This window comes from Chrysemys picta, chromosome 10, assembly GCF_011386835.1.
Source record: "Chrysemys picta bellii isolate R12L10 chromosome 10, ASM1138683v2, whole genome shotgun sequence".
Classification (NCBI taxonomy): domain Eukaryota; kingdom Metazoa; phylum Chordata; order Testudines; family Emydidae; genus Chrysemys; species Chrysemys picta.
Window position 1 is genome coordinate 52,584,065 of NC_088800.1, and position 25,088 is coordinate 52,609,152.

Sequence of the window (25,088 nt, forward strand, 5' to 3'; positions counted from 1 at the left end):
TATTGGGGAAAGCTTAGAAGCCGTGGCAAGGGCTGGAGGGAGAACCCTTGGAAAAGTAATTTGCTAGAGGGTAGTCAATGTGGATTCAGGCATGGTAGGTGTGGCAGTCTGTACTCTTATTTTCACCTTTTTCCCAAGACTATGATAAATTTTGCGTAACGTATGCCTTGTAAGGTATCATTTGAAAACCCAATCTGCTGAACATTATTGTCCTGGTAAAATGTGTGTCAACATTGTATGTAAAGTTTTAAAATTCTACTGTATGACATTGCTGAATATGTTCCAAGTTTAGAAAAACAGCTTCAGACCATTTCCCCAGAGAAGAAAGGCTAGCCACCACCTCAGCCAGGTGCCAACATAATCAAATGGACTATCATCAAGTCAAATAGCCATTATTTGGCAGGAAGACGCGTGTGGGTGAGAAATTTACATGTTGGCAAAGAAACAGACCAACTGTCGCCTGAAGCCCAGTAAGAGAGGCTCCTCAAAGAGAAGAGAAAGATATAAGGATAGAGAACACACAACACAAATGACGTCTCTTCTCCCTTTCTTTCTGCTCAGAGCATCAACAGCACCTGAAAAAACATTGAAGTGGGGGAGGGATCCTGGCTGGGAAGCTTTCCTCCAGTAAAGACTGCAAAAAGCAGGTAGTGAGAAAACCCTTTGCTTTGAATTCATTTAGTTTTCTAAGTTAGCTATTCGTTTGCATTTTATCTTTTATTTTCTTTGTAACCAATTCTGACTTGTATGTCTCATTACTTGTAACCACTTAAAATCTATCTATTGATAGTTAATAAACTTTATTTTATTGTTTTATCTAAACCAGTGTGTTTGGATTGAAGTGTTGGGGAACCTCCACTTGAAATGACCTATCCTCGAGAGGGTTTCTGCATATCATTATCTGTTAATGAAATGATGGACTTTCTATGAGCTTGTATTGTCCAGAAGGAGAGAGCTGGGCAGTACACAATGCATATTTCTGGGGACAAGTCTGGGACTGGGAGTTTGCTGATGTTGTTCTGTAATATAATTCAGGAATGGCTGGCTAGAAGCACTCTTATAATTCAGCTGGGAATGATTTTGAATGCTGGAGGCTGTGTGAGAGGAGGCCAGGAGGCCAGGTTGCTCTCACAGCAAAGCAGTGTAAAAAGCACCCCAGATTGGAGAATTGAGGTGACACAGCTGTCCATCAGTCCAGATTGTACCCTCGGTAATGTCTTAGGAGCAGGGCCGGCTCTAACTTTTTTGCCGCCCCAAGCAGCAAAAAAAAAGTGCCGCCCTGCCATAACACCCCCCCCCAAGCGCTGCCCCGCCCTGCCGAACCCCCCCACCAAGTGCTGCGCCACCGAACCCCCCCCCGCCGAGCGCCGCGCCACCGAACACCCCCCGCCGCGCTGCTGAACCCCTGCCGAGCTGCTGAACCCCCGCTGAGTGCTGCCGAACACCCCTGCCGAGCTGCTGAACTGCCGCTGAGCGCCGCGCCGCTGAACACTCCCCCCCCGGAGCGCTGCACTGCCGAAGTCCCCCACGCAGAGCGCCGCTGAAACCCCCGCGGAGCACCACACTGCTGAACACCCCCCGCACGGAGCGCTGCCGAACCCCTCCCCATGGAGTGCCGCGCTGCCGAACACCCCCGCCAAGCTGCTGAACCCCCGCCAAGCACTGCGCCGCGCTGCCCCCCCTGCCACCCCAAGATTGGCCGCCCCTTACCAGGTGCCGCCCCAAGCACGAGCTTGGTTGGCTGGTGCCTGGAGCCGGCCCTGCATAGGAGGTCATGCTTAACTAACTGCTGCAGTTCTGGGAACATAATGCTGTCAGGGTGAATAAGGGATATTCAGAGGCTGGAGAATACCTAGACTTTCAAAAGGTGGTGGATGGGTTTTGAAAAGAGGATTTGCTGATGCTACTGAAGTCTGAGTCGCAGCAAACGGCAAGGAACACTGCAATCCGATTCCAAAGAATTTGGAGTGTTTTATAGGATTGGGGGTGGAAGGCAAATGCAGCTCAATCCCCAGGCAAGAAAATTACAGTTGAGACCCTCTAATAGATGTTGAAGTAAAAGCCTAAATGGTTGAAGATGGGAAATTTGCAGTTCCAGCACGAGCCCTGCCTTTGCACCCACCTCCTTCCTTCTCTCCACCTGTGGGCTGGAGACCCCCCCACTGATCCTCAGAGAAAGCCATCCTTCTGTTTTGCTGGGTGTGTGATCTCCATTAGTATGGTATTTAGCTGTAGAGCAGGGGTTCTCAAACTGGGGGTTGGGACCCCTTAGGGGGTCGTGAGGTTATTATGTGAGGGATCGCGAGCAGTCAGCCTCCACCCCAAACCCCACTTTGCCTCCAGCATTTATAATGGTGTTAAATATATAAAAAGTGTTTTTAATTTATAAGGGGGTTGCACTCAGAGGCTTGCTATGTGAAAGGGGGGGGGATAGCTCAGTGGTTTGAGCATTGGCCTGCTAAATCCAGGGTTGTGAGTTCAATCCTTGAGGGGGCCGCTTGGGGATCTGGGGCAAAATCAGTACTTGGTCCTGCTAGTGAAGGCAGGGGGCTGGACTCGATGACCTTTCAAGGTCCCTTCCAGTTCTAGGAGATGGGATATCTCCATTAATTAAAAAAAGAGAAGAAAGGGGTCACCAGTACAAAAGTTTGAGAATCACTGCATAGACCAGGCTCTCACCCTTCCAGCCTCTACTGGGAAACAGAATGTAATTGCAAGCAGGCAGAACACAACTGATTGCTGGAGCAATACACAAGACCCAGAGGGACTGGATAGTTGAACAAGAGACACACTGGGTGCATCCAACCTCTTCAGGCTATATCACATGACTTGTTGATTGACCTGAATGGGCCTGCACTCTGGTAGTGACAGATGCTGGCTGCGGTCTCAGGCACAAGGAAGCAGGACTTCTACACAGCCTGCTGTCTCATGGGTGTGTGGCCAGTATTTGTGGCATGGAGGAGGTCTCTGGAGCGTGTGTGGTGGGAATTCACAGTCCCTCGAGGGAGAGTGAAAGCGAGAGGTACAGTGGGGTTTCCAGGCCATGCAAGGAGGAGGGAAAAGGAAGATGGGCTCTCCAGCCCATCGTGGGATGGTGGATGAAGGAGGGCGTCAGGACTGCATACAACAGGTAAGATATTTTATTTATTTGGATCGAAACCCTCCACCCCAAAGAAGGCCCTTCCAGGCAGTACTTGTGCCATAGATTTATAAGAGGTGTTACAAACCACAGCCCCTGAAATCAGCAGCATTTTCCCTTTCCCACCCTACCTACACTTTGTTCTAATCAGCAGCGTAGATCAGAACTCCCCTCTCACCTGGGCAGACTCAGGTCCCCTACACTGCCCCCTCAACAGGTCTGGAGGGTCACCGGATTTAGGCTGTTCTGGATATTGGTTGGGGGATGACTCCTTTCTTTCCGAAGGAAAAGGGAACGATACAGAGAGCGCTTTGCCAGCTGCTGCCTCTGTGTTGTAAACTTTAGATTGTGAGCACTCAGTGACAGGAACTGTCCCACGCTATGGGTCTGGACAGTGCCCAGCACAAAGGGGCTTTGATTTCAGCTGGAGCCTCTGGGCACTATCATCAATTTAAACAATATCAGCAAGTAGGTTACATCAAGAGCTCCCCTGATCATCTCAGTCATGGCAGCATGATTCAGGGGGAAAGGGAGCTTCTCCAGCAGGAAGGTCCCAGGCTGCTGGCAGCTTTCGAGCTCCTGCAATATGAGATATACTATAGTCTTTGTAGACACAGTGGGATGGTGGGACAAGTGAATGATCAAATCTTTGCTTACTGTGGAGTGGGTGGCTGCTGCACTCTTCAAAATGTGGGCCTGTGGCCCATAGTAAATGTGAACATAGGGTACTGTGGGCAAGACAAAGGGGTGTCCAGCTTATATGTGGATGGCAGAAATCTCCATCCTATATGTGGATGGCAGAAATCTCCATCAGCATCAGATCCTCTATGACACAAGGAGTTCATAAAAGCCTACCAACAGTTCATGAGAAGACAAGACAGCTTATTATCACTCGACCACAGCCACGGCAAAATCCTGAGCAGCCGAACTGTACCAACAGTAAAACACCAGGCCACACTGCTACACCTCTGAGCTCAGCATCACCCAATGCAAAGATTTGCTATCATACTGAACTGGGCGGGTGGGGGATTAGCAAAGGTCTTTGAGCCCCCAAGCAGCAGAAACCACAACAGGACAGACAAGCACCCCTATGCCACCCCCGTTAGCATTTCCTGAGTCAGAGTGGTAGAGGCCCTGGAAGTACTATGGGATGTCTGTGCTCCTTCTGGATTGTGAAGTCAAGTGAAAAACACGTGGGCCCATTCTGCACTGGTGTGGTCAATGTATCGCTCAAGGAGAGCAACTGCTCAGGGGGCCTAGAGCATGTGTCAGTCCAGCCAACACTCGGAATGAGAAGATCCACAGACGCCAAACCATCTCTTTAGCTACTGCCAGATTGTAAAACTTTCCTTGCTGGACTAGGTTACTGAGAAGTTCATGGCAAACTACCACCAGCAGCATCTAACTTTGGCCAGTATCCACTTGGCTGTGGCACAGATGCACACACGGGTGGTCTCATAGCTCTGGAGGAAGACACGTTACCCAGATGGACTTTATTGGATCCAGTCGATGGAGCTGTCCCTCAAAGGTTCTGCTCGCTGCCAGACAGATTCCCAGAGTGTCAGGACAGGCAGCTGCTCCTCCTCATCCACAGCCCACCTGCAGAATCCCAGCAGGCTCAGCCCTATCCACTCTCCTGCTCTGCCTCTCTGTCCAACCACTAGGGCGCGTTGCCAACCTCAAATCAGCTGCCGATATGCTGATAGATATTGGGGACATTGCCATCCACCCAGCTACCTCAGATTGTTCCACAATAATGGATCTGGGAAAAATCAGGCGTTTTGGACTGGGTTGCCCCATGACTACTCCATTTATGTGGCATGTTACAACAGAGGTGGTTGCTGGCCCCACAAGACACTCCCATCCTCACCCCACAAGAAGGGCAAGAAAACAAAAGAGGAAGGGAAACCAAAGTCACATTTGTAACAAATTAGGTTTTAATGTGAATCCTTCAAGGACTTAACCCCATCGTTCTTCCTTCATGCACATCAGATCTCCAAGGGCTTATTGGCACTAGGGTGACAAGAGGAGCAAGTCTGCCACATCTGGTAGTCAGCAGGGTGAAGGGAGGTGCAGCCTCTAGTACAGTCAACGCGAAGGAAGTGTGGCCTCCACCCTGCAGCATCAGGACCTGCGGCATGCTCGCTGGGCCCCGAGGAGCTACAGAAAGGCAACGCTGTCAGAGGTAGTAGATTCTGGGCCAGGCAATGTGGACAGGAGAGGCCTTCAGAGCTGGTAAGTGTTACTGTAGTCACAGCAGTCCCAGTCCACCAACTCGCTGCTGTGAAACCACAAACTGATCTCCCTCTGGGCCGTCTCCACTGAGTCACTGGCGTGAACGATGTTCCTGCAGCCAAGAGAAACCTGCGATAAGGATGGCAGACGCGCAGCCTCAAGGGCAGAACCTGGGTGCCCTTGGGGACATGGTCCTGCAGCCGAGACCCTTCCCCTTGCCTCTGGCCACCACAGATGGGCGATATGCCCATGTCATAGCCTTGGTCACTTAAGTGTTACTTCAGTCCCCCCCAGCATCTTCAGTCCCCCCAGCATCTCCCCACAGTTTCATTTGCTACCCCCCTGTGAGTACTCTCCCCTCACCCCATGCCCTCTACAGTAATGCTGTCCGCAGATAGGTCTACAGGAGCTCAAGACACAGACTGTCTCAGATGCCAGGGCGCTGCCAAGGAGGTTCAGGTCTGTGGGACTGCCCAGCATGGCACATGGCACTGCCCAGCATGCCAGAGTTAGTTGGCTGGCTGGCTCGGTGCGGTTTGTACCTGCTGACATGGATGCTGAAATCTCCCCGGATCGTCCCAGGCTTGGCTTCAGCGGAGTCGGTATCTCCTACCATGGCCCTGGAAGTCCTGACCACATTGTAACCTTCCCACACCTGCAATAGACACAGGCTGTGTGAGCTGAGACAGTGCAAGCTGCACAGAAACTCCCATTGCACAACCATCCTGGGCAGACAGAACTCTGCTCCAGCAGCCAAACTGGGTGCCCCCTTTAGGGCTGATCTCAGGGCCATTAACCGGTGTATGCAGGCTGTCTGGGCCCTCCAGAAGGGGGGTGAGTACTGGGGAAGGCCAGGGGTGCCTGGGATCATGTTGAGCTCCTCAGTCCCATCAGACTCCTCCTACCCGGTGTGAAAGAAGCAGAGTGGGGCAGCCAGCCAGGCACAAGGCAGGGGAGGGCCATGCCAAGCTGAGCCACAACGCAAAGTCCTGGGCCTACACTGGCAGCATTTGCACTGTGAGCACTGATTCTGTGCGGGAGGGGAGTGGAGCAGAGGACAGAGACAGTGTGATGTGCGGGGAGGAAAAACTAACGGAAACCAAGGCCAAAGCCAAAAGGGCTGAGCGAGCATCAAAGCAGCAAGGCCTGAGCCTGGGGGAGGGGCTGCACCTGGGACTGATGTCACCACAGGCTCATCATCTTCCCCACCCGTCATGATCCTAAGCCCCTCCGCAGGTCACTGGAGCAAGGGGCTTTCATGGTGTTTGCACTGAAGCTTCACCCGGCTGGGGCGGGCACACGAGGCTGGTCACCCTCACTTTCCGATTCCCGCGCTCATGCGGGGCAGGTGCTGGTTCCCAGCACAGCAAGGGAAGGTCCCAGTTCCACCCAATATACGGTCCCCTGTATTGCACTGGGCAGGGAACATTCTCCACTTGGACCTGGGCAGTGCTTAATTTATAATGAAGGAGGTGCTGGGGCTCAAGCAATTGTTTTATATCCATAACTGACACAGCAAGCCCAGAGGTGCCGGGGCTCTGAACTGCCAGACCCAGAGTGCCGGGGCTCAGCCCTGGCACAAATTAAGCACTGGATCTGGGGCTGAACAAACCAACTTTAGAAACCAAAGCCCCAGAGAATGTGGATTCCAGGACAGAACGTGTTGGAAGATTCCCTTTCATTGAGAGAAATCAACAATGAAACTAAAGTAATGTCCTACATCTAATTCCCCATCCCCACCCATCACCTTTAACCCACCCCCACCCTTCCCCTGTGCCCTTCCCCCACACCCTTTGCCCCTAAACACACGCACACACGTCAACTGGGCTCGCAGCCTTACCATGGCAACCACTGGGCCTGAGGTCATGTAATGGATCAGTGCTGGGTAGAAGGGCTTCCTCCGCAGCTCATGGTAATGTTCTGCCAAGATCCCCTCATTGGCCTGGAAGAAGGGGGGACCCCAAAGTGAGAAGCAAGCCCTGAGCCCAGGACAGGACCCAATGGGAAATCAATACCCCCTCCCTATGGCCAGAAGAGAGAGTTCATCCAGCAACTCCCAGCACTCAGCCTCTCCTCTGCACCTTCCCTGTGCAGAGAGTGGCTCTACCCAGATTTCTGGGGGAGCTGCAGAGGCAGGAGCCAGAGATCAAACAAACTCAGTTCTTGCTTGTCCCATGACACCAACCAAGGGGGTGTCTCCCCATTTACATTGCCCCTGGCCCCCATTTGTGGATCCCAGGGGGTGGAGTGGGGACCTAGAGGTCAGTGGTCAAAGGGTTAATGGACTGGACTCACACCCCAGCAGATTCTGGTTTAAATCACCAAGGAGATGAGCCTGGAGAACTCCATCTAAGCCCTAGCGGGCCTGTATTCATACCACGAAACAGCACACTAGTGGCAATTGCCTCTGACTCAAAAAGCCTGGATGAAACTGGAATAGCAGGGGGCAGCTGGCCAGGATTTAGGGGCAAGGACAGAGTTGGGGCTTGCAGGATTGCAATAATGGAGGCCAGGTGATGCAGTGGGAGAGGTTGCGGGAGATGTGGGGGTGAGGCTCAAGCCTGCAATAGTGGAGTGTAGAGGGCCAGATCCGACAGGGAAGGGTGGGCTAGAGCTGCAGGATGCATTGGGAGACACACTTACGCTCCAGACTGGAGCAGCAGGGGGTGCTGAGGGCCATGTTTGAGCTGTGACTCGGGGAAGGTTAGACAGCTCCTGGCTCAGGCCAGCATTGATAGCGCCTCACTTCCATCAGCACAGAAATCCGGGCCATGTTTTAACGTCCCCCCGCCATCTAGCTGGTCTGTCCAGGTCTCTAGTCACCTGGCCCCAGATCAGAAAACCAGGCTGTCCTCTGGGATGTGGCAGGCAGGTACCTGGAGCAGCTTCATGCCAACTAGCTTGAATCCGCGCCTCTCAAAGCGCTTGATCACGTCACCGACCAGCCTCCTCTGCACTCCGTCCGGCTTCACCGCCACCAGTGTCCGCTCCTGGATCCCAGGGATCCCTAATGGGCAGCGAGAAAGGGAGAAGGCCAGGTTACAGCCCAGGTCACCCATCCACAAACACAGCGAGACTGGGCACCATCCTTCTCCCAGCAGCTGCACAGCGAGCCCTGCAAGGACCCGACCTGAGCAGGGAACAGGAGTTACTGGTTTCACGCTGCAGCTGGTTTTGCTGCTCAGACCCGTGGTGTCGGCAGGAGGAGCCAGAAGTTGGGGGAGGATTCCCAGCACTGCCTGGGTTTTGCTGCCTGGCCCCAGCTGGACACTGCAGGGTGGGTAGGTTTCTCTCACAGGGTTAGCAACAGAGAGTCCAGATCCAGACTAACACAGCTACTCCTCTGATACTCTCACAGGGTTGGCTCCAACAAGGTGCTGAGCACCCACTGGTCCTGCAATGGGAGCTGTGGGTGTTTGGCATCTCTTACAACTAAGGATTGGGAACAATTTAACCTCTTCAAAAATCCCCCTGGGGCAGCAGCAGATGGACAAGCCCAGGCGCTCAGATACCATGGTGATGGGCACAGCATCATCAGTACCCCACTGGCGCATGAAGAGAGTGGGTGTGCGGGGCCAAAGATCAGAAACTCCTGGAGCAGGGGCTCAGAATACAGGATCTGGAAGATCAACATCTGTTCTTAGAGCCTCCCAGCAAACCCTCTCTCAAGGCAGACACGGCATTGGGGACAGTGCACTCAGTAATCACCAGCATAGATCTCGTGGGTGTTAATGAAAGGACTGGCCAAGCCAAGCAGCGGGCTCAAGGGAATTAACCCCACTTCCCACCTGTCTGTCACCGTCCAATTGTTTAAGTGCACTGCAAGGTTCCCACCTCCTTCTGAAGGAAGTGGGCACTAGCTGCAGCTACTGGCAGGATGCCGGACCAGCGGGACCAATGGGTCCCAATGCAGGATGGAAAATCCTCTGGGATACTGGGCAGCACAGTGCACATTGCCAATGGGCATCAGCAGATCAGGAATGCCCTCTCCCTGGGGGCCCTGTCAGCCTGGAGACTTGCCGGCATTGCTCTGCACTCAATACCCTGCCAGGACAAGCCAATTGCAGCAGCCCAACCAGAGCACAGGATGCAAACATCGTTCCTGCTCAGTGAGGAGTCACAGCCCTGGAAGCTGGGCTCAGTCCCCCAAGAGCAGGCCTCTCCCACAGTCAGTGCAAAGGCACAGGGGTCAGAGCCTTGGGGGCTGGTTGTTAGAAAAGGCAGGCAGTGCCTTGGGGCTGACCTGCAGAAGTGATGTACAGCAGATAGAGCACAGACCTGGGAGTCAGGATCCCTGGGCCCTATGCCCAACTCTGTCACTGACCTGCAGGTCATATCACCGCTCTGTGTCTCAGTTTCCTCATCGGCACAATAAGGAGAATGACACTGACCCACCAGGCTGAGAGACTGACTTCATTAGCGTCTGCAAAGGGCTTTTAGCTCCTCGGATGGTAGGTACCAGGGAAAGGCACTGCCTGGCCAAGAGATACCCCCCCTGCCTTGTGCCCTTTGCTGGCCTGCCCGAGGGTATGCCTGTCAAGAAAGCAGGGAGGCTTATGGTGGTTGAGCGTGGGTGGAGATAGTTACTGTGGTCTCAGGAGCCTCAGCTCTCAAAGCAGGGCAGTATCCTCACCTCCATTTTAGAGAGGGGGAAAGACACAGGGAGGGGAAGTAACTTGCCCAAGATCACCCAACCGCACAGCCAAGAATAGAACCAAGTCTCCTGAGTCCCTGTTCAGTGCTTCACCCACTAGGCAACACTGCCTCAAATGCAACATTCCCCTCCCAGAGTAGCCACAAGCCTGTGACTACACAAGGTGCAATTGGGGCTGGACTGCTCAGGCTGGAGCCTGCAGCCAGAGGCACAGGCAGCAGCAGCGCTAGCAGCCCCCTTCCCTCAGCCCCCACTTCTGCTCAGTGCCAGCCCCAGGCTCCTGCAGAGCAAGCCCTAGGGCCATGGGACGTGCAGAGAAGAGTGTCCCTCTTGCTTTCTGCTAGCGGCGAGGGACACCACCCCAGCTGGATCATCTTCACCTACTCACACACCTCACCTTTTGGAACTACAACATATCCCTAAGCCAAATCTCTAGTCACCAGCTGGAACTATTGAAGGCTGTGGTGCCTTGTATCCTGCAGCCACTGGACCAGCTGGAAGTGCCTGGCTTAGCCAGGGGACATGGGGGGGCGGAGGGGGGAGGCAGCTGGCGCTCAGTTCCCCTTTGCTGGTGACTCTCTGCAGCGAGGTGGGCAGGGAGCACAGACCAGGCAGGAGGGAAGATTTCTGGATCCAATAGGAGCTTACAATTGGAGCTCCCCATGCAAGAGACAAGTGGGGAGAGGAGACGTGCAGGAAGCCCCTGGGCCTACCAGGAGTTTGCAGGGTCTTCAGCTTGAGGAATGGTTTCTGTGCTCCCCCACTCCTGGCTCAGCTCAGCCCCTACCCCACTAGGCTGCTGCTGCAGAGGATGGCAGCTCTTAGCTGCTTTGGCTGAACTAGCAGTGGGCTGGGCTTGAGGCTGGAGCTGTGTCAAGGCCACAGGGAGCCGGGAGAAACAAGCCACTGTGCTAAGTGCTCCCAAGCCAGGGGAGAAGCACGAAGCATCTCAGCCTGCAGCATCTCTGTGGGAAGAGCTACTAAGCAGGAGCCACAGTGCCAGCCTCCAACACACAGCTGCAGACACCAATCCAGGCTCCTTCCCACCCAGATCACCACCCCCACCCTCCAGTCTGAATTCTTCACTTTCAGCTCTGCCATCCTTGGCCATTGCCTTGCCCCTATTCTGCCAGTCTGGGCAGCCCAATTATTTCCTTCTCCCACTCCTGTCTCATAGGGGGCACCTTTCACTCCCTGCTGCCACTGCTGCATGGGGTGACCCGGCCACCCCAGCTCACCAAGCCAGCACCCTCCCTCTCTTCCCTGAGTCCTACCATGGTCAGGGGGAGGGGAGCGTATGAGTGATTTCCACCCCAGCTGCCAGAGACATCCTAGCCCATGGGTCTGAGTGTTGGGACAGGGCCTGGCTGGATTTGTGTGTATTGTACTGCAGGGAGCACATGGGCCGCACTAGCCATTCCCCAGGATATGAGAAGACACCTTTCTGCAGGATTCCCCCCAATTACCAGGCAAAGGGGATCCCACCTCTCCCCTTTCAGACAGCTGAGGCTCAGCTATCTGCTAATTGGAAAGAACCAAGCTGGAGGCCTCATGGGACTCATCTGTTTCCAATCTCAGCCCCTTGGTATTAACCAGAGACTCCCAAAGACCAGGCCTGGGCTCAGCCAGCTCCATGGGGAAGGGACACAGCTCTTTAGATCTCACTCCAGCCTTCAATCTCTTCCCAGATGCTGAAGGATGAGCAGCCCCCGGCCTTAGCAGGGGGAGACAGGACTCAGGAGTCTTTTGGGTGGGCTTGGACTCGGCAGGGTGTTCTCTCCAGCCATCTGCGAGGGGCTACACAAAATGTACGTGATTTGCATTAAGTTGTGGGGATCCCAACACACTTCACAGGTTGTATGCCAACAAAGGATCAGGTCAGCCACCCTGGGGCAGGCTGCCGCAGCTCCTCTGAACCGGCACCTCTAAACAATGGTCTGGTCCAGGACAGGACAGGACAGGACGACCCCACATGGACATAGCCGCATAGCTCTGCCAGCACAGCCTGCACCCCCGGAAGGGGTTTTTCCATGGGTGTAGGAACACCGCCTCCCCAGAGGAAGTTAGCTCTGGCAATGGACACTCTGCCCTCAACACAGCTGCATCTACACTGGGGGTAGGTGTGATGGAGCAGGGAGCAGGGCAGATTTGACCTGGGAATGTTGCAGGGGGGTTGCAGTGGGGATGTGGGACTTCCCTTGAAGGAAGCTACCTGAGCTGTAACCTGAGCCAGGAACGGGGGTGGGGAGAATTAACACCTTCTGCCCAGGAGACTGAACAAGGGAGAGGAGGAGCTGGGGGGAGAGGAGCTGCAGGAGGAGTTTTGGTTTGGTTTCAGTTTGGGCTGGGTGGTGCAACGCAGGGAACCCCAAGCTGGGGTCTAAGCTCCCTGAACCTCCCAGAGGGACCTAATTGAGGGGGTCTGGTCGTACCTACACGCTCTGCTTGAGACTGTGTTCCTGTCCTTAAATAAACCTTCTGCTTTACTGGCTGGTTGAAAGTCACAGTGAATCTCAGGAAGAGGGGTGCAGGGCCCTGACTCCCCCACACTCCGCGACTCTGCCCTCGACACAGCTGCATCTACACTGGGGGTAGGTCAGCATAGCTACATGGTTTATTCACATCTCTGACCATTATAGCTATGTCGATATCACTTTTAAAGGCAGACCAAGCCGAAGGCTCATCCCATCTCCACTGGAAAGTAGAGGGAGAACTGATGGAGGCAACAGCATGGTTCTGTGGTTTGATCATGGAATGGGGACCCAGGAGACTTGGACATATCTCCCCCTCAGTCCCTTTTGTTTGCCCCACACGTGGCTATAACCTACACAGGCAGAGCTAAACTTGAGTGCAGGCTTAAACCCCATCAGATTCATGGTGTGGACGGTCCTCAGGGACTCCAGTGCCACAGGGCTGGGTCAGACTACATGGTCCCTTCTGGCCTTAGTCTCCGAGACTCAGCTGGATCCCATCCACGCACCAGGACAAATGAGTCCCAGTAATCAGGGCTAACAGACGGTCAGTTCTACAGTGCAGCAAGGCCCACATCAGAGCTGCACCTTGACTTGGGGCCTCGCACTTGTGCATTATTTGATGCCCAATTGTTTGCCGAGCTGCAGCCATCGCTGGGTGTTGGACTGAAACTGCTTGGAGCCAGGCTAGCAGCCAACTGGTGAATGTAAGCAGAGGTTCCAGCCTAGTGCAGCATGCTTTCAGAAACCCAGGCCTGACCTTAGTGGCCTATGCTCAGCCCCAGGGCAGTGATCTTTACTTAGATCAGACAGACGGACTGGAGAGGAGAACGCGCTTGCCAAATGAAATACCTGGCCAGCTTGAATCTATCCCTCTTTTGCTAAATTACGGGGAATTCTGAAAGATCCAAAAGCTTTAAATCCCAGTTTAACTGGAAGGAACTAAAGTTCTCACTTCTCTCAAGCAGGGGCCTTTGCAGCAGGAGGAGAGAATACAGGGAAAAGAGGAGTAGGAAGAGAGTGGGATGTAGGACCCACAGAACCTGTCACCCACGGCTGCTTCTCAGCCATGGAAAAGGCTCCAGTGTCAAGATGCATCCCTAGCCATGGTGCAGGCGCCAGCGCAGGTGGCGCTTAGGGGGCTGTGACACCGTTGAAGATGCTGGATCCAGTCTATCCTAGCACTTGTGCTGTTGCTAGCACTAGAGCAGCTGAAAGAAAAAGGATGTGAATTTTCTAGAGCAGGCACTGCCGGACATGTGCCAGATGCAGAGGGGAGTCCAAGAATGAGGGTAGCTTTTGCCTTTTGGCCAGCACCGCCCCCCTCAAGACAATTTGGGAAGGGCTGATTGTATTTGAGTTCCACTGTCTTAAATACTTCCTCTTTCCTCCCAGAAACTTGGAAAACATTCTGCCTGCCCCTGAACACAGCAAAGGCAGGACGGGAGGCATCTGAGTGTTTATGGCCCAGACAACAGAGGGAGACCCCTAAGCTTTTTCTGCAGTGACAAAGGGACCAGTGCTCAGCATCGACCCCACCCCCACTGCCATTCTGAGCAACAAAATAGAAGTAAACAAGCCTGCCTTCTTTGTTCCAGGTTACAGTTTCAACCCCCCAATAAAGCAGCACGGGAGAAGAATTTCACCAGGCTGGAGTGTGCATTTTTCATTCTAGAGGATTTCATACCCTATTTATAAGCAAGGAGGCCCGGCCCAGAGAACTGGTGGTGGAAGAGGGTCCCGGTGCAAAGCAGCAGCACGATCTGGCAGCCTCAGTCCCTGGAGCTTTAGCCCTCCCCCTGAAAGGGCTCTTGGCCAGCAGATGCCTGGAGGCTTGCAGCTCTGGGTAACGGGCTAGCGGGGAGGGAGCACTTGCAGGCAGTGAGATCACAGACTCAGCCAGCTGATGACCCAGCTGGGAAGCAGCAGAGGAAGCACATCCACGGAGGGACTGGAAACCAAAACAAACAAACTGGAAAGGGGGGAGGGGTGTTCCCCATGCACGTGTAGATATTGTGCTCACGAGACAAAGGCTATGAGGCCCCCCCCCCCCCCCCCCACCGGCCGGCAGCGATCAGAGCAGCGGGCGGCTTTGTTGTTAGTTTACAGACATCCCCGCACATTCCTCAGAGCCCGCCGGGTGCAGAGGGCAAGTCCCGCCGGACTGCCGGGCTCGGAGCAGCTGGTCCCATTCAGACACCCGGTCTCCGGCGGGCTTTGATACTGCTCAGCGCTGGGATGAGGAGCTGGGCGGGGGGTGCGATTTGTGCATTGCTGGGTAACCCCGAGCGGAGAAACACCCAACGGAAATGGGGGGAGATGGGAGCCGGTGGGACGGGGATGGGGGACTAGGGGAGCCCCGGGCGCTGCAGCCGGGGGAGTCCCTGGCGGGGATGGGGGTGTCAAGGGAGCCCCGACGCTGCATCCGGGGGTGTCGGGGATGGGAGGCCGGGAAGTCCCCAGCGCTGCAATGGGTTCGGCCCCCAGCTCCGCACAGTTCGGACTCACCGGCGCTGTAGGGGCGCCTGGAGCCAGGCCCCAGGGAGCGGGCTGCTGGCGGCGCCGCCGCCTCCGGCTTAAGGCGCTCCGAGCCCGGCGTGGAGCCGCACAGACTCCGCTGGCCCTGCAGGAGGCTCCTGGCCACGCAGCGCTGGAAGAAGCCCATGATGCTCGGACCCGGGCTGCCCGCTCCCCCCGCCCCCCAGCGGACCGGGACAGCAGGGCACAGACCCACCGCTGGACTCTGCTTTCTCAAGCTGGATTTTATAGTCCGCCCCAGGCTTGTTCGGGGCCGGGGAAGGCTCCCCCCCCCCCCCCCGGTCCCGGCGAGGAACAAGGGAAGTGTCAGGTTTCCATCCCACCCCTTAAAACGGACGTCAGCCTCCCAGGCCGCTGCGCTGGCTGCTCCCTTCCCCCGTTCCCCCTGCACCGGCTTCAGGGGGCCCCAAGCCGCTCCCCCACCCCCGGCCCATTGCATAGAGGGTACCAGCCACCTCAGGGCGCACAGCTCCTGCCCTTAGAGTGCAGCCAGTCCAGAGCAGACCCTGCCCCTCTCCAGGCATTCACCCCCGGGGGCTCCCTAGTCCCTCCCCTGGAATCCTGCTCAGCCTGGTTATCCCCCTCTTCCCCACAGCTGCCAGGGGCCTGTCCTCCCCCTGACCCCCACACCCAGAGGCCAAGGTGATAGGCACAGCACACAGGAATCTCCATGAAGGGGTTAGGCTCCCACTGAACCACACTTCCCCTTAGCAAACGCAGGGGGAGGCCTAGCACAACAAATCCAGTCTGGGTGCAGGTTACCCTAAGGTTGGAAAACCCTAAAATCCTCAGCCCTTGCACATCCCCTTGGGAAGGGAGGGCAACTGTCATTCAACCAACCCCCTGAGAGACCCTGTGTAGTTTATAGCTCATCCACCCAGCCCAACATCTCTCCTAGGCTCTCCCCTGGGTGGAAGCTATGACCTCCCCCCACTTTACAAGCCAAAGTGGGGCTGGGGCAGTAGCTGGCTCACGGCTGCCTGTGCATGTAGCTCCAGCGGCAGAGAGCAGCAAGGCGTGAGCTGTGCTTCCAGGAGGGAAGTTGATGCAGCACAGCACCTAGGAAACACACTGCTGGCAGGAACGGCTGGTAAGTTATTTGGTTTCGTGGGCCGGGCCAGAGGAGTGGTAGGAACCATCTACTATGATACGTGCAAAGGCTGGGGCCTTGACTAAAATTCTTTGCCTGCACACGTGCCCGCACCCGCACATCACCTCTGACTTTCCCAGTCACAGCTGTGGGAGTGCTGCCTCTCCCTCTGCAGAACCCACCTACAATGGCAGCTGTGCATCTGACAGAACAAGGAGTAATGGTCTCAAGTTGCAGTGGGGGAGGTTTAGGAGGGTGGTGAAGCCAGTGGAATGGGTTACCTAGGGAGGTGGTGGAATCTCCTTCCTTGGAGGTTTTTAAGGTCAGGCTTGACAAAGCCCTGGCTGGGATGATTGAGTTGGGGATTGGTCCTGCTTTGAGCAGGGGGTTGGACTAGATAACCTCCTGAGGTCCCTTCTAACCCTCATATTCTATGATTTGCTCCTGTGGAGAAGGAAGTGCAGCCACACCCCCACTCCTTCAAAGCAGAAGTGCCTCTGCTGGTTTTAAAACCCTCCCTGAATTGTTCCACGTGACTCCTGGTGTCCTTGCTTACTCACTGCTTCAGGCATGTCTGTCCTTCCGTAGGGTCCTGCCCCCAACCCCAGTGATGGGAGAGCCTTCATTGCAGCAGCTTCTTCTGGCACCTGGAGCAGCCTTCCCACCTGACTCTGGGACGGTATCTTCCATTATCTGACTCCCCTTTGGGTCAGGATTTGCATCGCCACACATAGGCTGGATTGGGTTACTTTGATTCTTGGTCTGGATCTAATCATTGTTGTGCATGTTTGGAAAGAGATTTTAGGCAACTGGAGTGCAAGCTCCTCGCTCCCGGCAGTACCCATGCACCCCATTCACACACACGTGACCGTTGTTAGTCACATCGCTGAACTCCCTCTTGGAAGGCACTCATACTCCAGTGATGAGCACAGCATATGAATAGACCAGAGCACAGCGTTACTGCTGCAGCTCAGGCCTGACCTGGTGTTTCTCTGCCAGCCTCCCCCTACAGAGTGCCAATTGTGCCAAAACGTGTGGAGATTCAGGGATGTGAGCAGACATCCTGTGGGAGTATTAACTTCCCATGCATGCTGCTGGAAATACAGATATCAGCATGATTCCTTCATCCCCGGGGGAACAAAAGAAAGAGACCCAAGGTAGCTAGAAGCCCCATTAGAGGCCTTTCCCAATTAATAGAAATATTTAATTGAGTGGGAATCTGGAAAATAGCTCTCAAGCTGTAACACTGTCAGGGACAGGTTCACACTCCTGGGAAGTCTCACTAATGAGGAGAGAGGCAGCAAAACCGAAAGTTTGCATTAGAATACAAGGGGGGGGGGGGGGAGAGGAGAGGGGGAAGAAGGGATATCTCAGTGGTTTGAGTATTGGCTTGCTAAACCCAGGGTTGTGAGTTCAATCCTTGAGGGGGCCACTTAGGAATCTGGCGCAAAAATCTGTCTGGGGATTGGCCCTGCTTTGAGCAGGGGGTTGGACTAGATGACCTCCTGAGGTCTCTTCCAACCTTGATATTCTATGATTCTAAGAATATGAAAAGGGGTGGTGGTGGGGGGAAGCATTTAAAAACTGATGCTCCAAAAAATGTTTCAAATAACATTCAGAGTTTAGTCTAAGTAGGCGAATCTGAAGGAGAAGAGGGAAGGGAGGTCATTTAGCACTTTGCATCATCTCCCTGTTACAAACAGGGAAACAGAGGCATAGAAACTAAAGCCACTTGCCTAGAGTTACACAAAGTCAGGGCACAGGTGAGAACAGAAGTTGGGTCCTCCTGCCACCCAACCCATTTCCCCATCCACCAACAGGCAGCGGATGGTGGCTAGTGGATGGTACCACAGCTGCAGTCACCACAAAAGCATCTTGTGGATCTTTTGTACAGAAGATGGTTTGCTTTTATTAAATCTCTGGTCACCATTAAGAGATCAGGTTTCAGAGTAGCAGCCGTGTTAGTCTGTATCCGTAGAAAGAACAGGAGTACTTGTGGCACCTTAGAGACTAACAAATTTATTAGAGCATAAGCTTTCGTGGACTACAGCCCACTTCTTCGGATGCATACCGAAGAAGTGGGCTGTAGTCCACGAAAGCTTATGCTCTAATAAATTTGTTAGTCTCTAAGGTGCCACAAGTACTCCTGTTCTTTTTATTAAAAGACCAGTCGCTCCTGACAGTGGTAACCATCACAGATCTGTTACTGCTCATGGTAAAGCACAGAGGACTACTGCAGTAACTCAGCTAGGAGAGCAGAGCAACAGCTGGCAAATTTTGCTGTTTTAATGGTGACCATTGCAAGCTCAGAAAAGGGCTCTAGGGACAGCAAATCATAAGAAGAGCTAAAAATGGTCATCATTAGACCCCCCCCCCAGCTGGGATTAATTTCCTGTAATTAATTTGATAACTGGATGAATTTTATTTCCCATACCCATAAGACTCCTGAGACTCTTCTTAGGACAACTGTTTGACTCAAACATTTCTATTTAACCAGTTCCAAGTTAATGGAAAATTGTAGTCACTGTTTTATTTAAAAGGGAGGTAATTTGAACTAGTTCCCACAATGCTCCTGTCACATTTGTATGCATGTGCTAATTAATACTACTGTGCGCTCATATAGTGCTCACTGGATCTCTAAAACCCTTTACAAACAATGAATTAAGCCTTACAGTAGCCTTGCCCGGATGCAGTAATTGAGATGCAGAAGAGTTAGGTGCTTTGGCTCAAGGTTGCAAACCCAAATCACTAGGCTCACACTCCCGGGACAGATCCAAAAGACCTTTCTTCGCTGCTGCGCTGTTCATACAAGTCATACAGGATCCATCATGTATGTTATTGATGAGCAAGTGTGCACCATGTGCTCAACAGCTGTGAAGCTTGTTATTCAGAAGTTTCCTGTTACATCAGGACCCGTGACAATGTCCCCTCTTCAGGTCCCAGTGGCATGAAGAGCTGAACTGCCCCTACGAGTCAAACTGCCACAGCCTTCAAAAAATACTTCGCTCTGTCCGCTCCTAAGAAGGGAACACACAGCCTAATCTTCCTGATCACTCATTGCACACAGCAAACACTCGTGCCCTTGATTTGTTTCTTCCCATGAGTCCAACCTTGTTTTCAAAATCTCCCTTTGACCTTGGCAGCTCTTTTCTGTCCAAGCTGCACAGGTTGGCCTCCAGCAGTGAGGCAGCCCTCCAGAGGGGATAGCTGGCTGATGGTTGGCCCAGCCTTGCTCAGCTGCTAGCTAACATCCTCCTCCATCCCTGTTACAGCCCCAGTGCACTCCAGTGGAAATCGAGAGAGGAGTCTGGCTACCTGCTCTGGATGGTGCTGGCGAGATACTAAAGACAAGCAGGGAGTAAAGACCTCACACTTTGCTGGTGGTGGCCAACAACTGAGGCAAAATGCAACCAAAGTTCTTAGGGTCTGGACGCAGCAGCCAAGCAGATGAAGGACAGCCACATACCCAGGAGCTGTTCTTTGGGGACAGGGAAATGCAGCTGATGCCCAATCCCTCTCCAAGTGCAACAGAGGATTAAAGGGAGTGGCTGTGTATCAATGCCCCCTCTCACTCAAGACATGCTCCTTGGGCACCTTCTGGCCACCCTCTCTCACTGTCCTGACAGCACGCTGATACAATCCCTGCAAAGCCAGCACAGCTCTGGAAGAACAGGCTCTCTCAGCTATCAGCCTAGCCATTACATTCTGATTACAGATGAGGCATATGACCAGAGAAGGGGCAGAATTACCACCACTTTCCCTTTTGATCCCTGACCTGCCTTTTCCTTCTGTCTCCTTCATTGTCCCCTTCCTAGAAAGCAAGAAGAAATCAGAGGTAGTGGAGACAGGAGGACTGAGGTAACTGCAACTCTATGCTTCCAGCATGCAGGGGACAAACAACTGAGAAAGGGACAGACCAGGGCTAGACTCCATCGAGATCTTGCTTCCCACTTCCTGTAAGTGGAAGCCACATGCCAATGTAGTAAAGGCTACTGCAAATGGAAAAGAAAGGGGATGCACAGACTGAGCCCTGCAGATACATGATGCACAGAACCAGCAAAGGTGGTCACAAACTTCCTGACATCACATTGCTTGTGGATGCACCAGTCCCATAAATGAAATGGGAGTTCCATTTCAGGGTCCCTTCGACCCGTAACTTCTCTGCTGAGATTGCCAACAAAGGAACCCTGCTGGATGTGAATAAGCAGCCACTGCAAAATTGACCGAGACCATTGGCTTTTAAATGGGTGACAAAGATGAAGGGCTGTTCTCCATCTCCCACCACTTTCCAGATCAGGAATGGGCAAACTTTTTGGCCCGAGCGCCATATCTGGGTATGGAAATTGTATGCAGGCCATGAATGCTCACAAAATTGGGGTTGGGTGCAGGAGGGTGTGAGGGCTCTAGCTGGGGATGCAGTCTCTGGGGTGGGGCCAAAAATGAGTTCAGGGTGCAAGAGGAGGCTCCGGCTGGGGGTGCAGGCTCTGGGGCACAGGAGAGGCTCTGGGGCACTCTAGGCAGTGCTTACCTCAAGCAGCTCCTGGAAGCAGCGACATGTCCCCCTTCCAGCTCCTACACAGAGGCACAGCCAGGCAGCTCTGTGTGCTGCCCCGTCCTCTCCCATTGGCTGCAGTTCCTGTCCAATGGGAGCTGCGGGGGCTGGGGCAACACACAGAGCCCCCTGGCTGCCCCTAAATGTAGGAGCTGGAGAGGGGACATGCTGCTACTTCTGGGATCCGTGCAGAACCATGGCACATGGATGTGGAGTGGCCCCTGGTTCCCAGCTGGAGTGTGGGAGCAGGGCAAGCCCCAGACCCCATTCCGCAGCAGGAGCTCAAGGGCCAGATTAAATTGGCTGGCGGGCCAGATGTGGCCCACGGACCGTAGTTTGCCCACCCGTTCCAGATGATTACAATATACAATGGCAGGGCATCAGCAAATGTACAAGGGAGTTTGGTTTCATGGCTGAAGAAAGAGGCAGCTCTGTTACAAAGGAATTAATCTCATTAGGACAGACTGAAAGGCCAGATACACCAAGCCTTTTATCCACAGGATCATCCCACCCGCCTTTGTCAATGCAATCACAGACAACTGTACTGCTCATGCAAAAGGGCTGCTGGATGTGTTCTGAAGTAGCCCTGCCTTCAAGCTAGATAAGGAGAGCTTCGTCCATTTAGACCGGTCCATTTTCTCCCAAAACAACTGGAAAAGAGCTACAAAATTGTAAAGCAACAGTGTAGGAATTCTGCTCCAGAGCAGCTCTCTCATTAGTGGAGGAGAAGGTGCCTCCTTCCCCCTTCCAGTCCCACACAAGGCTTCAAGCCAGGCCATTTGATACTCAGTCACTAGTCATATTCCCGGCCTGTTCTCATCGGGCTCAGCTTTTCTATGCTGGTCCCCTCAAGACACAAAACCTTTTCAGCTGAGTGAAGCCAGCTAAAGACACTCTCCAAAGAGGCACCTGGTCATTGATCTACAGTCCCAGTCTGGCTGCATTCCAAGGGGCAAATGGCCCAGCTTGTTGCAATGCAGCAGGTCATTGCTCCCAGAACAGTGGCACCAGGAAAGTTGTTTTCTTTTAAAGAAGCTAAGTATCAAGGACTCTATCCTGGTACTGACACATCACAAAGGGAACACACATGGCCATATGTTCCCAGTACCCTCTCACCCAGTCTCTGTAGCTTGTGTATCACCCCTCTCCCTGTAGTAGAGTCCATTCAGTGATCTCCAGTAGTTAGTGTAAACATCCCCCCTTCACGATAAAGCTTCATTCATTCAAAGGTGGATTGTGTCTCACCTACACATTGTAACAAGTTAATGCAGCTCTCCACCTTGCCATATGGGGAATTTGCTGACAAGCACAGAAGGAAGAGCACAGCAAGGGGGGCGGGGAAAGAGGAGGGAGACAGAATTTTACAATTTCGCAGGAATCTAAAAACTTGAATCAAAATTTCCTTGTCTTTTCCAGGTGCTGTATTAGCTGGGGCACAACCTTCCCACTCTACGCTGGCATTTCTCTGCCAGCAGGGCTGTGCCCATTCTTGCCCTGCAGGCTGCTCCCATACCCCACAGCAGTGATGGGGACCGCAGATGCACTGTCGTCTGCTTGCCAGTTGGGACGTGGAGGCATACTAGGAAACCATCTGGAAAATCTGCCGACAGTTGTAAGGAAGGGACAGCCCACAAAATAAAAGGACCAGTCTCTTCAATTACCACCAGATACCAAAGCTTTCATCATGGAAGACCAACTCTGCCTGACCTTATAGTGACCTCAGATATGCTGGCAGAGGCCTTGTGTGACAAAGATGGATGACAGACACCCAACTGCATGGTGGCAGATACTAGCGTTTAGCAATTTCAGATGTCGGTCACAGATATAGGGATCTTATGAACCCCAGATGAACACCTTCTTTGGTTAGTGAGACTAGCCACCTTACAGGTGACCTACAAAGCGCAAACAATTGCCTTTGTGGCCTTTTTGATTCTTTTTATGGATGAATAAGACTTGGTAGTTTTAGTATGAGCTCCAGTGATGCCATTATCCAGGCCTGGATTCCTTCCAGAATCCTACCCTTGCTTAATTGTTCGGACAGGGGAAAACATGCACTTTCATCCCAGGTCAATATTTTGCTATGACTGCTAAGTATTGTGCAAACACACACAACGGGTGCCATCCTGGGAAGCAGTGCACAGAAATGGCTGTGCTGTGTCCATGGCAGAAGTCAACCCCCAGTGGATGTACTTCAGGGCACACACAGGCATTGCCAAGGCCCTGAGCACCCAGCCAGCTACCTTCTTGTACAAGTGAGGGGACTGTTTTCAGAAACACGAGATTGAAGTGGAGCTCTCAGAACCAGAATAGGACTGAGCCCTCTCTCTCCTACCTGGTATTAGAATATTCCTGCTCCCACAAAATGCCTGCTTTGGAACACTGTGCACGCTGGCAATGCTACTGCAAGGCTCCTTGTTAGAGTCCCCTTTACCAACACTACAGTGCACCATCAACCTGCACATCTTTCTAGGTGGAGGTGGAAAGTCCTTCAGGTACGCACCACCTAAAGGAAATTAGCTTGAAATTTCAGGATGCACCAAAACAACTGCTCTCTTCCAACAAGCAGCACTGCTTCCTCAGTGGTGGCATGTGAATCCACGAACATCAAGGGTATGCGAATCATTCAACCCTGGCTCTGGATGGCCTTACCATCTAGTGGGGATCAGATGGTGAAGTAACACTTCAGACAGGACTGTTACAGAAGTTAGAGACCATAAAAGCAAAGACCATGTACCAGTTGCCTAACAATGGCACAAATGTGCTACTGTGGCCATCATAAACTTTGGCCCAGGCAGAATGGAGACTGTTGGACTTTTTACCCACCACTCAATCTCCAAGGTAAAAAGCCCTTGGTCTATTCCAAGATTAACCTTGAATCCAGGTATCCCATGCTGCAGCATCACGCACCTTTGAAAGTTTCTTCCCATTTTGGGATGGGCAGAAGGGCAAGAACCCAGTGCCTCTCCCCCTCACACTTCCCATGGTAAGAAATGCTTTTCCAACTAGCAAAGCAGTTTGATGGAGCCAAGAGGTAAGAAGCTATTTAAAACAACAAAGTAAGCACTTTATTTCCATTAAGCATGTTGTTTTAGTATCACAATGGAATGATGAGAAAACATTAAAAAAACCCACCAGTTTCTAAATCCCTGAAAATAGCAGGGAGGCTTCAAGGCAATTTAAAACGAGAGGGAGTGACAAGTGCCGAACCAGTCCCGACATCACAATTCTCCTCCAAGAGCAGGGCAGGGGCGGGAAGGTGGAATGATGCGAAGGTGCGAATGTCTGAAGTAGTCTTTGGCGTTTCTGCCTCATGATTGACACACACAAGATTTGTCAAGACGACTCACTGAAATCTCCGGACGCAACGAAGTGCTACATTAGTAAAACAAGAACCCAGCAAGATGACTTTTCATATGGTGGGAATGCCCTACAGTTGGCGTTAAGACCCATTCTTGCAGGCAGTGCTGCTGACTCAACGGGGAGGTTTCTGAGTTGGGTAAGGAAGCGTGGTGGTGCGTGAATCCAAGAACATGTGCCCATGCGCAAGACACTGCATCATCCTCCAGTACTGACAAGAGCAGGGAGGAGAAGAAGTGGTGACAAAAGAAGTACAAATCCATTCTTTACAGCGATCAAAACATGAGTCCAGTGCAGAAACTATAGCTTCACAGTTCCAGGGGGCAAACTGTCATTGCAGAGCCTATAGTAGCGCAGGTCATTCACCAGTCTGTGCACGTTCTGGGTAAAAGATGGCAGGTCCTGGAGAAAGATCAAGCAACACAGTTACAGTGACAATGGAGTAGTGCCTGCAAGTACCTGTCTTACCATAGGGAGCAGTATTTGGCATTGTCCTAGTAAATCAATGAGCAAAGACAAAAGCCCCTATTTATTTCACCTGTAACCCAGTTCTCCTGTAGATGCCAGGAGAATACCTTATGGTGGTTCCCCCCAACAGCTTGATCCCAGGGCAAATCCTTGATGTAAATATGCTCTTATTGAAATCTCATATTAAGAGAGAAGCCACTTCTCTGCCTGGAATAGTTCTTCAATCTAATGGCTAGTTACTGAGAATGGAGTTCCCTGCAAGAGAACTTTGAAAATCCTGGATTTTATTTACAGGACTGATTTCTTAGTGTGCCTACGCATGCAGAACATGAGCTGGCATCACATGGCCAGGGGAGGAGCCATCTGCTAGAACAGCAACCTGTGTGCTTTTTTGCAGTGAAGCCACGCAGGGCAATTCCCACGTTTCCTAGTGCTATGGGACACATGGAAACAAAGACTCCTATTTTCCAACTGCATTTGGCTATTTTAGAAAACACCAAGGAAATCAAGGCTATTAGCCAGGATGGGCAGGAATGGCATCCCTAACCTGTTTGCCAGAAGCTGGGAATAGGCGACAGGGGACG

General features: G+C 52.8%; 2 protein-coding genes and 1 long non-coding RNA gene across 7 annotated transcripts in view; 1 reads left to right on the top strand and 2 right to left on the bottom strand.

Annotated features, from left to right (window-relative positions):
• Nucleotides 1-5,053: 5,053 nt before the first annotated feature.
• Nucleotides 5,054-15,510, bottom strand: NME4 (NME/NM23 nucleoside diphosphate kinase 4). Of its 2 annotated transcripts, XM_065559808.1 has the most exons (6): nucleotides 15,068-15,298; nucleotides 15,008-15,037; nucleotides 8,251-8,381; nucleotides 7,215-7,316; nucleotides 5,917-6,029; nucleotides 5,054-5,486 (listed from the first exon to the last, which is right to left on the bottom strand). In XM_065559808.1, exons 1-6 carry the CDS (start codon nucleotides 15,162-15,164, stop codon nucleotides 5,366-5,368), a joined length of 594 nt encoding a protein of 197 aa, XP_065415880.1. In that variant the 5' UTR covers nucleotides 15,165-15,298; the 3' UTR covers nucleotides 5,054-5,365. The 2 variants fall into 2 exon arrangements, with proteins under 2 accessions (XP_065415880.1, XP_005295641.4); XM_005295584.5 differs by having other exon boundaries at nucleotides 15,008-15,510.
• Nucleotides 15,511-15,635: 125 nt separating this feature from the next.
• Nucleotides 15,636-24,417, top strand: LOC135974019 (uncharacterized). Its single transcript, XR_010591129.1, has 3 exons — nucleotides 15,636-16,127; nucleotides 16,716-16,806; nucleotides 22,096-24,417. It is a non-coding gene; the product is annotated as an uncharacterized LOC135974019 (long non-coding RNA).
• The window catches only part of XPO6 (exportin 6), a 111,977-nt gene continuing 110,610 nt past the window's right edge, over nucleotides 23,722-25,088 (bottom strand). For all 4 annotated transcript variants that reach the window (XM_065559807.1, XM_065559806.1, XM_065559805.1 and 1 more), the window contains exon 24: nucleotides 23,722-24,438. In XM_065559807.1, coding sequence (XP_065415879.1) covers nucleotides 24,337-24,438 — 102 coding nt within the window. In that variant the 3' untranslated portion in view covers nucleotides 23,722-24,336. The remainder of the gene's footprint in view (nucleotides 24,439-25,088) is intronic.